This window comes from Gracilinanus agilis, chromosome 3, assembly GCF_016433145.1.
Source record: "Gracilinanus agilis isolate LMUSP501 chromosome 3, AgileGrace, whole genome shotgun sequence".
Taxonomy (NCBI): Eukaryota; Metazoa; Chordata; class Mammalia; order Didelphimorphia; family Didelphidae; genus Gracilinanus; species Gracilinanus agilis.
The window spans coordinates 57,020,563-57,036,105 of NC_058132.1; the positions used below are offsets into that span (position 1 = coordinate 57,020,563).

General features: G+C 41.8%; 1 protein-coding gene across 1 annotated transcript in view; it reads left to right on the forward strand.

Annotated features, from left to right (window-relative positions):
- Positions 1–14,236, forward strand: part of CDA (cytidine deaminase) — a 31,788-nt gene extending 17,552 nt beyond the window's left edge. Inside the window, exons 2-3 of the mRNA XM_044668710.1 lie at positions 4,638–4,702; positions 13,694–14,236. Coding sequence (XP_044524645.1) covers positions 4,638–4,702; positions 13,694–13,810 — 182 coding nt within the window. The 3' untranslated portion in view covers positions 13,811–14,236. The remainder of the gene's footprint in view (positions 1–4,637; positions 4,703–13,693) is intronic.
- Positions 14,237–15,543: the final 1,307 nt, after the last annotated feature.

Sequence of the window (15,543 nt, forward strand, 5' to 3'; positions counted from 1 at the left end):
AAAAAAAAAAAAATCAATACTACGTATTGCTTCCAAGGCAGAAGAGTGGAAAGGTTTAGGCAATTGGGGTTCAGTAACTTGCCCAGGGTCACAGAGCTACAAAGTGTCTGAGGCTGAATTTAAACACATTTTATACATTGTCTCCAAGCCTGACTCTGTTATCCATCTAGCCACCTAGCCTCTAGCTGCTTCATCTGTAGAAACAACAACAACGAAGGGGTTGGATGGACTAGATGCTGCCTATGATCTCTTCCAATTTTAATTCTTATGATGCGAATTGATTGTTTCTAAAGTCCCTTCCATCTCTAAGCCCTCTCTTCTTAAAAGGTAATGTGGGGTAAACAAAGCACATATCCCTCTTCTTGGTAGAGAAATGGGATACTTCAGGTTTCATCCAGGGTTGCTCTGTTGATATGTTTCCTTAACTATTTTTCTTTCTTATAAGTGAGGATTCAATGAGATGGAAGAGCAGTGTCATCAGGGAATGACATGGATGTTTAAAAATACAGTAGGCATCAATTTCTTAAAAAACAAAAGGAGAGAATAAAAGGAGGGAAGGAGGAAAGAAAAGAGGAAGAAAGGAAGGGAAGAAGGGAGAAACAGAAAGGGAAGGAGGGAGGAAAAGAGAAGGGGAGAATAGAAAGAGTCTTTCATTGGGAGGTGACAAGATGGATTCTTTTCCTTATCCCACCACTAGGTAAATATTGTGACCTGAAAAAAGTGACTTCCTTTCTCATTCCTTTTCTTATCTGTAAAATGAGGGAGATGGACCGGATGGTCTACTTCCATGGAGTTCTCTTCCAAGCTCCCAAAAGACCACGAATCTATATGTTTCTGTTATTTTTTTTCATAAAGCCTTTACCTTCTGTCTTAGAATCTATATTAAGTATTGACTTCAAGGCAGAAGAATGGTAAGGGCTATGCAATGGGGGTTAAGTGACTTTCCTAGAATTGCACAATTAGGAAATGGCTGAGCCAGCTTTGATCCCAGGACCTTCCACCTCTAGGTCTGGCTCTATCCACTGAGCCACCTAGTTGCCCTAAATATATATATATATATATATATATATAATTAAAAAATCAAAATTAATATTTCTCAAAAAGTATTCTATAATCCTATATTTTTCTCCTACTCCCTCCATTATCAGCCCCCAACCCCATCAAGTCCAGATCCAGAGAACCTGAGTGACTTCCTATAGATTCTGACCATCTGCAATTACTGCCTAGAGGGATGGGCTTTGTTAGTGGCTGGTAGAGATCTGCATGTCCTGCTTCCTCTCTTCCATGGACTCCCCTCCTCTAGGCCATGCTGCTGTGTTTGTCTGCAGATCCTCTATAACTCAGGCCAGAGCAAATAATGACTTGCCAGGGACATTTTGTCCCAGTGGGCTGGAATCAGGATGCAAATTACATTTCACAGAAGGTAGGAGAGTAGAGTAAAAAAAATACCATTTCAGAACCAAATCCAAGAAATTAATTATATTTGGGAAAATAAGGCCAAACCATGGGGAGAATAATGGTGTGCTAGACTGGGTTGTTTACATCCCACTCTCCCTTCTACCCGCCCCTCACCTCCCCATGAATAATTTGCTCAAGTTATTATTGAGGTTCTAGCGATGATTAGCAAATCAACCTTATTTCAACAAAATCCACACACATCTCCAGGATCCACTCAAGCTGTTTATTATCTGCATTCAGTTGGCACCTGCTTTCCAGAGCCAGAAATTCTGCTCTGATTGGTCTAGTCATTGATTCTGTTCTGGCTTGCGCATAGAGTGAAGGCAATGCAGAATGCCCTCATCATTAGCTTCCACCTCTTTGGAGCCTTGCAGAGTAGAGAACTGAAATAAGTTTTGGCTTTAGTGTCAGAAAGCCTGTGCTCAAGGTCCAAATTACTAGCTAGAGGACTTTGGTTTTTCTGTGGTATAAGGGAGTCCCGATGGATAAAGTTCTTTCCCCATGTAAATCAGTCCCTGCCCTATAATCCTGGATCCTGAGAGGTTATGTCATAGGGTCATAAATGTAGAGCTTGTCTAATCCAGCCCCTTTGCTTTGCATATAAGGAAACTGAGGCTGAAAGCGGTTAGTTGAATTGGCCAGGGACAGCTGCTAAGTATCCGAGGTAGGGTTGGAATTCAGGTCTTCCTGACTCTTAAGTCCAACATTCTCTTTTCACTTTGCCATTTAGTGACTTGTCCAGGGTCACACAGCCAGTTTTTATCAGATATCCGGGTCATCCTATCTCCTACGTCTTCTCATATTGTCTCATTTTGTCATTGTTGTTCAATTGGGTCTGACTTTTCATGACCCCATTTGGGATTTTCTTTGAAAATATACTGAAGTGTTTTGCTATTTCCTTCTCTGGCTCATTTGACAGATGAAGAGATTGAGGCAAACAGTTAAATGATTTTCCCAGGATCACACAGCTTAGAAGTGTTTGAGGTCAGTCTTGAACTAAGGTCTTCTTGACAGTTTTTTGTCTCTTTGTATCCCCAAGGCTTAGCATTAGTGGCTAGCACATAGTAGGTGCTTAATAAATGCTTACTGACTTTACTTGTTGATTATCTGTCCTGTTGTATTTGTTTAAGGAAAGAAGAGTGTCATAATGATCACTGAGCCACTGTAGCTACTGGCTAGTGCTTCTCTAGACCCAGCAATATAACCTGTCAATCAACATGCATTTGTTAAGTGCCTACTATGTGCCAGGCACTGAAAAAGAAATATCCCTTGCTCTCAGGAAGCTTACATTCTGTAAAGAGATTGGATAGATAGATAGGTACATAGATGGATGGATGGATGGGATGGATGGACAGATAGTTGGATAGATAGATAGATAGATAGATAGATAGATAGATAGATAGATAGATATGGATGGATAGATAAGATAGATAGAGACGGATGGATGGAGAGAGATAGAGAGATAGATATGATGGATGGATGGTAGGTGGGTAAATCAGTATATGCAACATAAATTGCAAAGTAAATTTCTGGAGAGGTCTAAAGCAAGCCATTTTCTCTCTTTGACTCTTTCCCATGTGTAAGGTGAGAACTCAAAACCAGGTCTTTTAACTGCAGATCTAATTTCTTTCCACCATTTATTTAAAAATTGAAAATCACCAAATAAAGTTTTCAGAAACACCATCCCGTACACAGATAGACAAGTCTGTTCAAGGGTCCTATGCCCAGGTACCCCAGTCTCTGATTTTTGCAAATTCATATCTTAGCTTCCCATTCCAAGGGATCTACAGGCCTTTATGCTCTTAATATCTTATAAATGTGAGCAATCAATGTCAATAAGCTAGCTTATGAAGGATATTTGTACGTCAACCATCATTTAGTAGAAAATCACTAATGATAATAATTATATTTATATAGCACTTTACAATGCTCCAGGCATTATGCTAATCACTTTACAATTATTTCTCTTGAACCTCACAACAACCCTGGGAGGGTAGGTGCTATTATTATTCCTATTTAACAGATGAAGAAACTGAAGTTAAGTGACTTACCCAAGGCCACACAGCTAGTATGAGTCTAACTTAACCCTCATTGCCTAGCCCTTGCCATTCTTCTGCCTTGAAACTAACACTTAGTATTGATTCTAAGACAGAAGGTAAGAATTTTGTTTTGTTTTTTTTAAGATAACTGATGTATTCTTCTAGCCTTTGCCTGCTAACCTCCATTGAAAGGAAACCACTACCTCCCAAGGCATCCCATTCAACTTTTGGGCAGTTTTGATTATTAGGAAGTTTTTCCTGACATCAAACCTAGGTTTGCCTCTTTGTGGGTTTGACCAATATCTATCACTTGCCTACAATTTATGAATTGTCAGAATCAATACTAAAAACTGATTCTAAGGCAAAAGAGTGTTAAAGGCTAGGCAATGGCACTTAAGTGACTTGTCTAGGGTCATAGAGCTTGGATGAGGCCAGATTTGAACCCAGGAACCCTCCATCTCTAGGTCTGGCTCTATTCACTGAGCCACCTGCCTGTCCTTTCCCTTATATTCTAGTGGAAGTGGGGGAGATATGTGTCCGTAAGTAAGGAAACCCCAAATATATAATAGCTAACATATATTATGTATATGTTATATGTATATATAACTAAATATATATTATATATTTATAGTATTATTTAATTTAGTTATTATATAAACATATAACTAAAATATAATAACTGTGCCAAGTGCTTAATTAACCATTATTCTCTCATTTAATCCTCAACACAACCATAGAGATGAGTGCTATTCATCCTCATTTTATAGATGAAAGGACTTGCCTAGGGTCACACAGCTAAAAAGTGTCTGTGGAAAGATCTGAACTCAGATCTTCCAGCTATATTATACACAAAATTCTTTCCAGAGGCAGCAAGTACTAATCACAGGCACCATCAGAAGAAACTTGGTGGAGAAGGGGACCCTTGAGATGTGCTTTAATGGCAGCTAAGAACTGCTGAGGAGTGAGGAAGAAGGTCCAAGAAAGGAGAGAATTCTAGCCAGTGAGCATCCCTTGTTCAAAGAAAGCTAAAAGATAGAATGACCTGGACCGGCAGCCACTGGCCAGTCTGGCTGATGTGATGAAGATGTTAGTGAGTTTGTTGTTGCTTCATTAATTAATTGATGGCTTCTGTGCTCTGCTTTCCCAGTAACCTGAAGAATGACTTTATTGCCCCATGTGGAGCCTGTAGACAAGTAATGCGGGAGGTGAGTTCCATCTGTTTCTGAGTCTTCCAGATTGTATAAATGGTAGCTCATCTGTCTTCCAGTTGGACAAATTGAATTCCACTCGACACTTAGAAAAGGTCTGCTTTGGGCTGGAGATGGGGTACCAACACAAAGTGTTCCTGCCCTCAAGAAGCTTCAGTTCCCAAAGCATCTCTTCTCTTTTTCAGAGCGATGGCAGCTCAGAGCGACTGCTAGGGTGATAACGCCTCTGGGCTTCCCTCCTTCAGTAGGGGCAGACTAGGAGCCAGAGCTGACAGCAAGTTACAGGAAGAGAATAAGGAGGACAACCACTGAATCTTTTGTCAAAGCCTGGCACCATATGGCACCATCCAACCTTTCCAGGCGTTCACCATGCACCCTGCATTTGCTGTTCCCCTAATCTGGCACTTTGTCTCCTGTCTGCATTTCTTCCTTTGCACAGTGCTTCTCCCGTACTTGGAGAGCATCTCCTCTTTACTTCTTCTTCTTAGAAGCCTTATCTTCATTCAAGACTTTTCTGGTGCCATCTCCTATGGGAAGTCCTTTCTCTTCCTCTTTTTCCTTCTTCCTCCCTCTCCTCCTTTTTCTTCTTCTTCCCTCCTTCTTTTTTTATTGAATAATCAAGAAAATGTTTCCATGGTTACATGATTCACATTCTTTCCCTCCTATCCTCCTACCCCCTCCCATAGCCAATGCACAATTCCACTGGGTTTTTTAGTATCATTTCTAAGACAACAGAATGGCAAAAGCTAAGAAATTGGGGTCAAGTGACTTGCCCAGTGTCACACAGCTGGGAAGTGTCTGAAGCCAGATTTGAACCCTGGACCCCCTGGCACACTCCACTGTACCACCTCGTTGTCCCCTTATGGATCTTCTCTATTGTTAATGAATTCTCCCTTTTGAAATTGTCTAGTTTTAATTTTATCTGTTTAAATTTTGTGTCTCAGGGGCAGCTAGGTGACTCAATGGATTGAGAGTCAGACTTAGAGACAGGGAATCCTGGGTTCAAATCACAGCCTCAGACATTTCCTAATTGTGTGACTTTGGGCAAGTTATTTAACCCCAATTCCCTAGCCCTTGCCACCCTTCTATCTTAGAGATGTTACTAAGACAGAAAGTAAGAGTTTAAAAAAAAAAGAAACACAAATCATTGAGAAGTGTTTTTATCTGTGGGAAGGAGGAAGAAAGGAAATGGGGAAATACCACCACTGCCATACAGTGGCTCTTGGAGCTCCTGGTAGGCAGCATGGTATTGTGGAAAGAGTCATGAATTTAAAGTCAGAGTACCTGAGTTCAAGTCCCTTCTCTGACACTTTGACCCAGGTAACCTTGGGTAAGTCACTTAAACTTCCATGGCTTCAGCTTTATTACCTGCAGGTAGCACCCCCTTCTGGGGCTTATGTTCTCAACTCATGTTTATGGTTTGGGGCTCTCAGAGAGCCAGTTAATTACTATTCTCAGGGCTCTAGAATAACAATAAGGAGTTAGGTTTCTAGTACTCCAACTCATGAGCCCTCACTGGTTTCCTTCCATTGGCATCAGTCTGCTGGACTTCAGTGAACATTTTTTAAAATTTTTAAATATTTTCCCATGTATACATGATTCATTTTCTTTCCCTTCCCTCTTTCCTCCCTTGCCAGAGCTGATAAGCAATTCCACTGGAATTAGTATTCTTTAAAAATAACCCTACCTTCTATCTTAGACTCAATACTGTGAATTGGTTCCAAGGCAGAAAAGCAGTAAGGGCTAGGCAATGGGGGTTAAGTGACTTGCCCAAGGTCACACATCTAGGAAGTGTCTAAGGCCAGATTTAAACCCAGGACCGCTCATTCAATTAGTTTTCATAAATGAGTATTTACTTACTAAGATAGTAGGGTAAGAACAGAAAACACTTTCCAAAAAAATCTGTGGTACTCTTCCCCAAATACAGAGGCAACGGAGAAAATAGGCATAAACTTCAGGTTTTCTGCTAGTGAGGCATCTAGCTTCTCTACATTTGTGACTAAAGAGGAAAATTCACAATTACTTGTTCTTGGAAGTTCTTTCATGAGTTTGTATCTAATATTCCATGGTTCATGGGGCAATACTCCTTGAAACTACATCTTCCATGTGGGGCTAGCTTTCTCTCTCTATCTGTGTCTCTGTTTGCCCATATTTGTCCTTTATGTGTCCATTCCTACTCCAAGTTGGGATGCATTGTCAAAGGCAACTGTGTGTTCATGGCCAATGCGACCATGTGTTCATGATCAACATAACCGGGTGCTCATGACCAACGTGACTGCATGTTCATGGCCAACACGACCACATGTTCATGGCCAATGCAACCGGGTGTTCGTGACCAACGTGACTGAGTGTTCATGGCCAACATGACCACGTGTTCATGGCCAATGTGACCGAGTGTTCATGGCCAATGCAACCGAGTGTTCATGGTCAACATAACTGGGTGTTTATGGCCAACACGACCACATGTTCATGGCCAACGCAACTGGGTGTTCATGGCCAACGCAACCGGGTGTTCATGGCCAACATGACCACATGTTCATGGCCAATGCGACCGAGTGTTCATGGCCAACACAACCAAGTGTTCATGGCCAATGCGACCGAGTGTTCATGGCCAACATAACCAGGTGTTCATAGCCAACGTGACCACGTGTTCATGGTCAACGCAACCGGGTGTTCATGGCCAATGCAGCCATGTGGGAGACTGGAAAGCCTCCCTTTCCTTTTGACTCCCTGAGGACATCAGCCCTAAGATTTTTGTCACTTCCAAGGCAGGAGGTGGAAGAATAGAGCTCAGCCTCTCCTTTCTCAGATGACCAGATGTCTGCCTTTGAAACAACTCTCAGTTGCCAGCCATATGCTTGACATTCTATTGGTCTCTCTTCTCTTAGTGGTGTGGTCAGTGGAAAGGGGCATGGAAGAGAGACAGACAGAAACAGACAAAACCTATACCAAGAGTGATTCTCTCTTGGAAGTCTAAGCCTGGAGTCCTTCACTCCTGAGCCATCTGCTGCTTGGTCAGCCTATTTTTATACAAAGAAGTATGACTAGGTCTTCTCATCCAGTCACAAGACATTCCCTGTGTGGTGTTATCTGCTTTTCATCTAATGATCCAAAGTCCTATGATCCTTTCAAGTGACTTAAGGCTTTGTCCATGATACATGATGAGGTTGTACAAAAATCCATTAATTTACTTTATTCTGTTTGTTGATTGATTCAGTTAAGATGTCTGTGCCTTTGATATTTGCCCTGATTGAGATTAGATGATGTCAGAGTTTCTTTCCAGCTTCAAATGAATAGTCCTATAATTTTTACCCCTTGGGGCTTGAAAATATCTGTCAAGCATTTTCCTTTTTTTTTTTTCTTTCAAAAAGGGCATATAGGGGGTGGCTAGGTCACTCAGTGGATTCAGAGCCACGGCCAGAGATGGGAGGTCCTGGGTTTAGATATGGCCTCAGACACTTCCTAGCTGGGTGACTCTGGGCAAGTCACTTGACCCCCATTGCCTAGCCCTTACTGCTCTTCTGCCTTAAAACCAAGTATTGTCACTTCCCAGCTATGTGACCCTGGGCAAGTCACTTGACCCCCATTGCCTACCCTTACCAATCTTCCATCTATAAGTCAATACACAGAAGTTAAGGGTTTAAAAATTAAAAAAAAAATCAAGTATTGATTCTAAGATGGAAGGTAAGGGTTAAAAAAAACAAACAAACATGTAGCAGTGAGCTAGCACAATGGATAGAGAAGCAGAGCTGGAGTCTGGAGGTCCTGGGTTCAAATCTTACCTGAGACACTTCCTAGCTGTGTGATCCTGGGCAAGTCACTTAATCCCAAATGCCTACCTTTTGTAGTTCTTCTGTATTAGAACTGATACTAAAACAGAAGGTAAGAGTTTTAGAAAAAGTTAGGCAAGGCAACCAAAACAGCTAATAGGAGCATAGGCAGTGTTTATGAAAGTCTAATATCCAGAAAAAGAGAAGTGATAGTTCTTCTGTTCACTGCCCTGGCCAGAACCCAGTTTGAGCAGTGTCCAGGTACAATCCACTGTAGAAAGGACATGAATAAATTGGATCAGTTTCAGGAAAGAACAAGCAGAATGGGGAAAGGACTCAAACATGGATCTTTTAACACTGAAGGATCTATCTAAATGTGGTTAGCTTGAGGGGCAGCTGGGTAGCTCAGTGGATTGAGAGTCAGGCCTAGAGACAGGAGGTCCTTGGTTCAAATCTGGCCTCAGACACTTCCCAGCTGTGTGACCCTGGGCAAGTCACTTGACCCCCATTGCCCACCCTTACCACTCTTCCACCTAGGAGCCAATACACAGAAGTTAAGGGTTTAAAACAAACAAACAAACAAACAGAAATTAGAATGTCAGACCTAGAGATGGGCGGTCCTGGGTTCAAATCTGGCCTCAGACACTTCCCAGCTGTGTAACCCTGGGCAAGTCATTTGACCCCCATTGCCCACCCTTACCACTCTTCTACCAAGGAGCCAATACATAGAAGTTAAGGGTTTAAAAAAATAAATAAATACTTATAAATGTGGTTAGCTTAAAAAAGAGAAGAAAGTTACCATCTTCAAACATCGGACATACAGTCAAGAGGAAGAGGAAATCTGCTTACCCAAAGAAGGCAGAATGAGGAGTGATGAGTAGAAGTTGCAAGTGATGGATTTCGGCTCAAAGTAAGGAGAACGTTCCTGATGTCCAGAAGTGGGATAGGGATGCCCTAAGAGATAGTAGGTTTGTTGTTGTTGTTGTTCAGATGTTTTTAATGATTCCATTTGAGACTTTCTTGGCAGAGATACTGGAGTGGTTGGCCATTTTCTTTTCCAGCACACTTTGCAGATGAGGAAACGGAGGCAAATAGGGTCAAGTGGCTTGTCCAGGGTCACACAGCAAATGCCTGAGGCCAGAAAAAAAACCAACCCATCTAGAATCAATACTTTGTACTGATTCCAAGTGTGGATTTTTAAATTAATATTCAATAACTATTACATTTTTAAAAGTTTATTAATAATAATTAAAGTAAGAGACCTAGCTATTCAGCCCACTCATGAGAGCAAAAGAGTGAGGAGTTACAGCAAATTCTATACAAATGTGACCATGCAAAAGTGGACAAAGGGAAAAGCATTCTAGTTAATACAGAAAGGAAGTTTGGGTAATGTAGTTTTAGAGATTCAAGATATTCTAACTACACACAAGGCAGAAGAATGGTAGGGGGTAGTCAATTGGAGTTAAATGACTTGTGCAGGATCACAGAGCTAGGTAGTGTCTGAGGTCAGATTTGAACCCAGAACCTCCTGTCTTCAGGCCATGACTCTCTCCACTGAGCCACCTAGGTGCCCCTGAGACTAGCTTTGAACCCGGGAAGAGGGGTCTTTCTGACTCCTGGCCCCAGTACTCCATCCATTGTATCAGCCTGAGAGTAGATCCATAGGATTCTTCAGACAGAGAGAAGATGCACATTTGTCAAGAATGAGGTCTCAGTCTGAGCCATACCTAGGAATTCTTTCACCTTGGACAAAAACAGGTGGAGGAGGGGATGACGTCAGCCCAGACACAAAGATCAAATCTATCAAAGATGCAATCATACCAAAAGAGGAGTAACCCTCACAGAATCCCTTCCCCCTATCCTACAGTTAAAGGAAAGATGGGTCCCAGGAAAGGGGAGGTTTTGGTGATGGGACCTTGGGATGGGGTCAGACAAGGGGCCAGACTGACAGTGGTCTGGAGCCTCACATAGGAGAAGGAATGGACCCCAAAACTGATCTCTCCATGGTAATCCCCTGGGACAAACCCTGCTCTTGCTCCCTCCCCAATTTCAGCCCTGTGCTCAAATGGGGTTTGGCCTCAATGCCTTCTGAGGTTCCTTCCAGTGCTTGGGTTCTGGGATTCTATGACCTTCAACATCTACAAGATCGATTGGACAGAATCCATTTGCTCTCTCTCAGAAGCAAAACCTTGGCATTTAATGTGTTTTTGCTATTTAAAAACAACAACTGCATTTGTGTCTTGGTTCTATTACCCCCTTGAAAGAGGGAGAAACTGAGGCAGAGCAATGCCTTGAGCCTGATAATAAGGAGGCAAGATGAGAACTCCAAGTCTCCAGTGCCCAGCACTGCTTTTTAACCCCGTTATTCTCTGTGCCCTCCGAACCCATTAATAGCTGACATAGAACAAAGGTTCAGATGAATAAGCTTAAGGAAACAAGACCACGCTGGGGAAAAAATGATCATTCATATACAGAACAGAAAGAATCCTAAGTTAGGAACTTGACATTTCAATCTTGGCTCTGCCTGTGCTTGGGTTTGGCCCTGGGGCACCGCCTGCAAGATGGAAAAATTCCCTTACTGAAAACAGTCCGTAAGAGCCCAGGGGACAGATTTGGCCTGACAGTAATTCTGTGATTTCAACAACAGCATGTAGAAAATGCTTACTGCAGATCAGAATGTATCCGCACCCCCCTTAGTCACCAGGAGGTATGTGAACACCTGCCCGGAGATGCTCTCAGGCAATTTAGGATAAGAGAGGTCTAGCAGAAGAGAAAGAGTTCATTTTTTTAATGCCGCGAGCTTTGAGGTTATTTCCAGCTCTGACATAAGGCTCCTTTTGGCATTAACATTCTGGTGTTTGAATATCTAATGAGAATAATGGCTCATTAAAGGCTCTTAGCCTTTGAAATTTTGTTCTCTGATTTGTATGAATCTGAGTGCTGAGATCAGTTCAGCTGACATCTGTACCATCAGTATCGCTGACACTGAGATCTGTTCAGCTGAAACAAAAGGAAGCCAGCATTTCCAGGTGGGGGCAGGGCTTTCCAGGGTCCTGGAATTCCCTAAATGAAGTGGCTTTCTAAAGAAGACATCAGTGTGGACCACTTCAGCTCCTCTGGCTTCCTCACCTGCTAAGCCTGTAAGGAGAGAGGGCAAACCATGCTTGGAGGCAGAGAAATGTGTGTACATTACTTCTAAAACTAATAATAGTGGTCCTTTATCTAGCACACTAGGGTTTGCAAAGCCCTTTACATTTGTTTTTTTTTTTAAATAGAATTTCATCTTATATCCAGCTTAGTCTGTCCAGAAATCTGTCAAGATCCTGTCCTCTGCTGCAGTAGTTAACCCTCCTAGCTTTGTCATCTTACAAATTCGATAAGCTTGTTATTTAAACTGTAACCAGTTATCAGTCGTTATTTTTTAATATATGTATATATATATATTTGCCAATTACATGTAATAACAAATTGCCATACAAGTTTCCCTAAGTTATATGATCAAATTTCTCTCCCTCCCTTCCCTTTCTCTTCCCTGTGCTGGCAGGTGATTCAATCTAGGTTTTACTTTCCAATTGTTATTGATGTTAGACAGCACGAGACCAGTTGGAGTTTCAAGGACTACTTTTTGGGGAATGTGGTCAAAAGGAGTTTTGTTCAGGTATAGATCATCTGTAAAATGGGTTGGACTAGACCAGTGATTCCCAAAGTGGGCGCTACTGCCCCCTTGTGGGTGCTGTAGCGATCCAGGGAAGTAGTGATGGCCACAAGTGCATTTATCTTTCCTATTAATTGCTATTAAATTTTTTTTAATTAATTTCCAGGGGGCTAAGTACTATTTTTTCTGGAAAGGGGGTGGTAGGCCAAAAAAGTTTAGGAACCACTGGACTAGACTTACCTCTGAAGCCCCTTCCAGCTCTGAGATGATGACCACAGCTGTAACTGCTGTGAGATATTTAAGGGCATTGTTCTGAGGACACCCAGATGCATGCTGGAAGTTCCTTGTATTTTTATGTTCTCAATAACTACCCCATTAGTATAAATTTCCCACATGTAGCCCAATTCCTCCAGAAGAGGTGAATCCTGTGACCTATTATCATGGTAGGTAGGAGAGTCTAATAGAAGCATCTAAGTGAGGAAAGCCAATCAGAGAATTATAGATTTAGAACCAGAATGGACTTGAAGCCAATTTAGTCCAGCCTCTTCATTTTGCAGCTAAAGAAACAGAGATCCAAAAGGTAATGGGACTTATCAAAGGCCACTTAGTAAGTAACAGAATAAGGACTTGAACTCGGGTCCTCTAACTCCAAATCCCAAGCCCTTCCTCCTGTACTGTTCAAATGAAATGTTCCATAACTGTGTCACCATTCCATCAATCAGAATTGGCATTTAGCTGGCTTATTTAAGGATGATAGAGGGTGGTTGCCTTTGTTGATGTAGTAGAGAAGGGAACTGACCTAAACCAGCCTTTGTCAGAAAAGTTCTGTGGATATCATGGAGTTTTTTCCCTTGTAGGTGTTCTATGTGTTCTGTCAGTGTGCTGACATGCTAGGAAAGAGGAAGGAGATGATGGAGGAAGTTGGAATAGAATTGTAATGCATCTCTGTCTGCTGACCCTCTAGGTCAGTGATTCCCAAAGTGCGCACTACCACCCCCTGGTGGGTGCTGCAGCAATCCAGTGGGATGGTGATGGCCACAGGTGCATTTATCTTTCCTGTTAATTGCTATTAAATTTTTAAAAAAATTAATTTCCAGGGGCTAAGTAATATTTGTTCTGGAAAGGGGGCGGGAGGCCAAAAAAGTTTGGGAACCACTGCTCTAGGTCATAGGATCATAGATTTAGAGCTAGAAGGGACTTTACAGACCATTAAGACTGATTTTATAAATCTTTATAAATACTTTATAATCTTTATAAATAAAATACTTACACATCTTTATAAATACTCATTTTATCGAGGAAGAAACTGAGGTATATACTGACTAAATCTTGTCTAGGATCACACAGCTAGCATCTGAGGCAGGATATGTACTGTGGCTCAACTTGGTACTAATCCCCAATGTCGAGTCAGTGAGAGGTTAAGTATGTATGGGATCCTACACTCTACTCTACCCTTCTAAGATTAAGTAAGTCCCCAATATCACCCATCTTTTGGGTGAGGAGGAATCACAAGGGAATGGAAGTCATCTGTCTAAATCCATGTGTCCCTTTTGTCTTCTCTAGTTTGGAAAACATTGGTATGTCTACATGACAAAAGAAGATGGCACATATGATGTCAGGACAGTCCATGAACTACTTCCTGCATCATTTGGACCCGATGACCTGCACAAGACCAAGTGAACCCTGACCGTGGAAGACTGTCCAGCTGAGAATCTTTTTCAACCACCTCAGAGAAGATTTGCTCTCACTACCGTCTAGGAGCATTCCCAGGGCAATATTGATATGCATCAACTCCAGTGCTGACCAGGTGCTGCTTCTGCATCTCCTCTTCAGCCAATGGACCACTCCGCCGTTTATATTTGAAGTGCCTTGAGCATATCACATTGTGTTAGTGGAAAGCACAGCAGCCTAGGAGTCGTGACCTGTAGTCTATTCTTGGTGCTGCCTCTAACTTCCTGGGTGACCTTCCTTTTCTATCAAATGAGGATGTTGGCCTAAATCAGGGGGTTTTCATCTTGTTTGTTCTGGGCCCTTTGAGAAGTCTGGTGAAATCTATGGATCCCTTCTCTGAAGAATGTTTTCAAATGAATAAAATAAAATGCAAAGAATTGCCATTTCTATTAATTTCTATTAAAATACTAATTTCAAAATATTTTTAAAACCCTTACCTTCTGTCTTAGAGAATCAATATTGTGTATTGGTTCCAATACGGTGTATTGATTTCAAGGCAGGAGAATGGTAAGGCTTAGGCAATGGCAGTTAAATGACTTGTCCAGAGTCACACAGCTAGGAAGTGACAGGCCAGATTTAAACTCAAGACCTCCTATCTCCAGGCCTGGCTATCAATCCATTGAACCATCTAGCTGTCCCCTATCAAAATATTTAAAAAAAAAAAAAAACAAGTTCACAGATCCCAGGTTAAGAACCTTGGGTTTTGGTTGTCTCCAAGGTTCTTTCCAGCTCAAATATTTTGTATTAAGGTCCATCTCAAAGATTCTGTGTTCTCAGATCTGTATTGTTCCCAGACCCTCTCTAGAAAGTGTAGCCTTCATTGAACACAATCAGGTATCAATCAGGAATCCTGCTGACCACACATCTCTCTCCCTATCACCATCTTCTATTGTGGCTGGGGCTATAAAGTAACACAAAGGAATTATCCAATAATTATGTTAATCCTGCCTCGCTAGAGCCAAATAATTCCACTCTGGTAGCTAACTTTCTGATGACTTTTGTTGCAGGTATGAGGACCAAAGTCCCTCTGTTTGCATGGCTTGAGTCCAGCCTCTTCTCTGGGTACTGTGCCCATAGCTAATGAGCACCATCCCACTTCCATCAAAGCCAAGATCAGAAGGGATGGCTCCTCCCCAAAAGTCACTCAAATCTCAGCATCATATGTCCTTCCTGGGTTGTTGGACATTTCCATTTGCATTGTCTTACATTGGTCCTATTCATGGCAGGCTTGGGAGGAAGATGGTATTCTGTGGTCCTACTAGCAGTGCTACTGTGCTGACAGCAATGCCTCAATTTATCCTCTGGTTATCTTGATTTATTCTCTGCCAATTCTGCATTGCAGTTTTCTTGCATCTCTCTTCTTCCTGTAGCATCTGGGTTCATTTCATGTACCAGTCCCAAGGACCAGATAGGTTACTTTTCCATCTGTCATTTCTTTCCTGAATCCTTGATATAATATACTTGAAGTATTGCATTCTTAAAGTTAATGAGGTTACTGGGATTAGCATAAAAGGGTCTAAACCAGCCTGAAAGACTTGCCCCAGCCCATACCCAGTTTAACCATTTAGTCACCATAATACTCTTCCCTCCTTAAACAAACACAATAAAATAGAGATAAACAAGTAAGCAAAACCAATAAGCATTTATTAAGCCCCTACTATGTGCTTGCTAAACACTGAGGA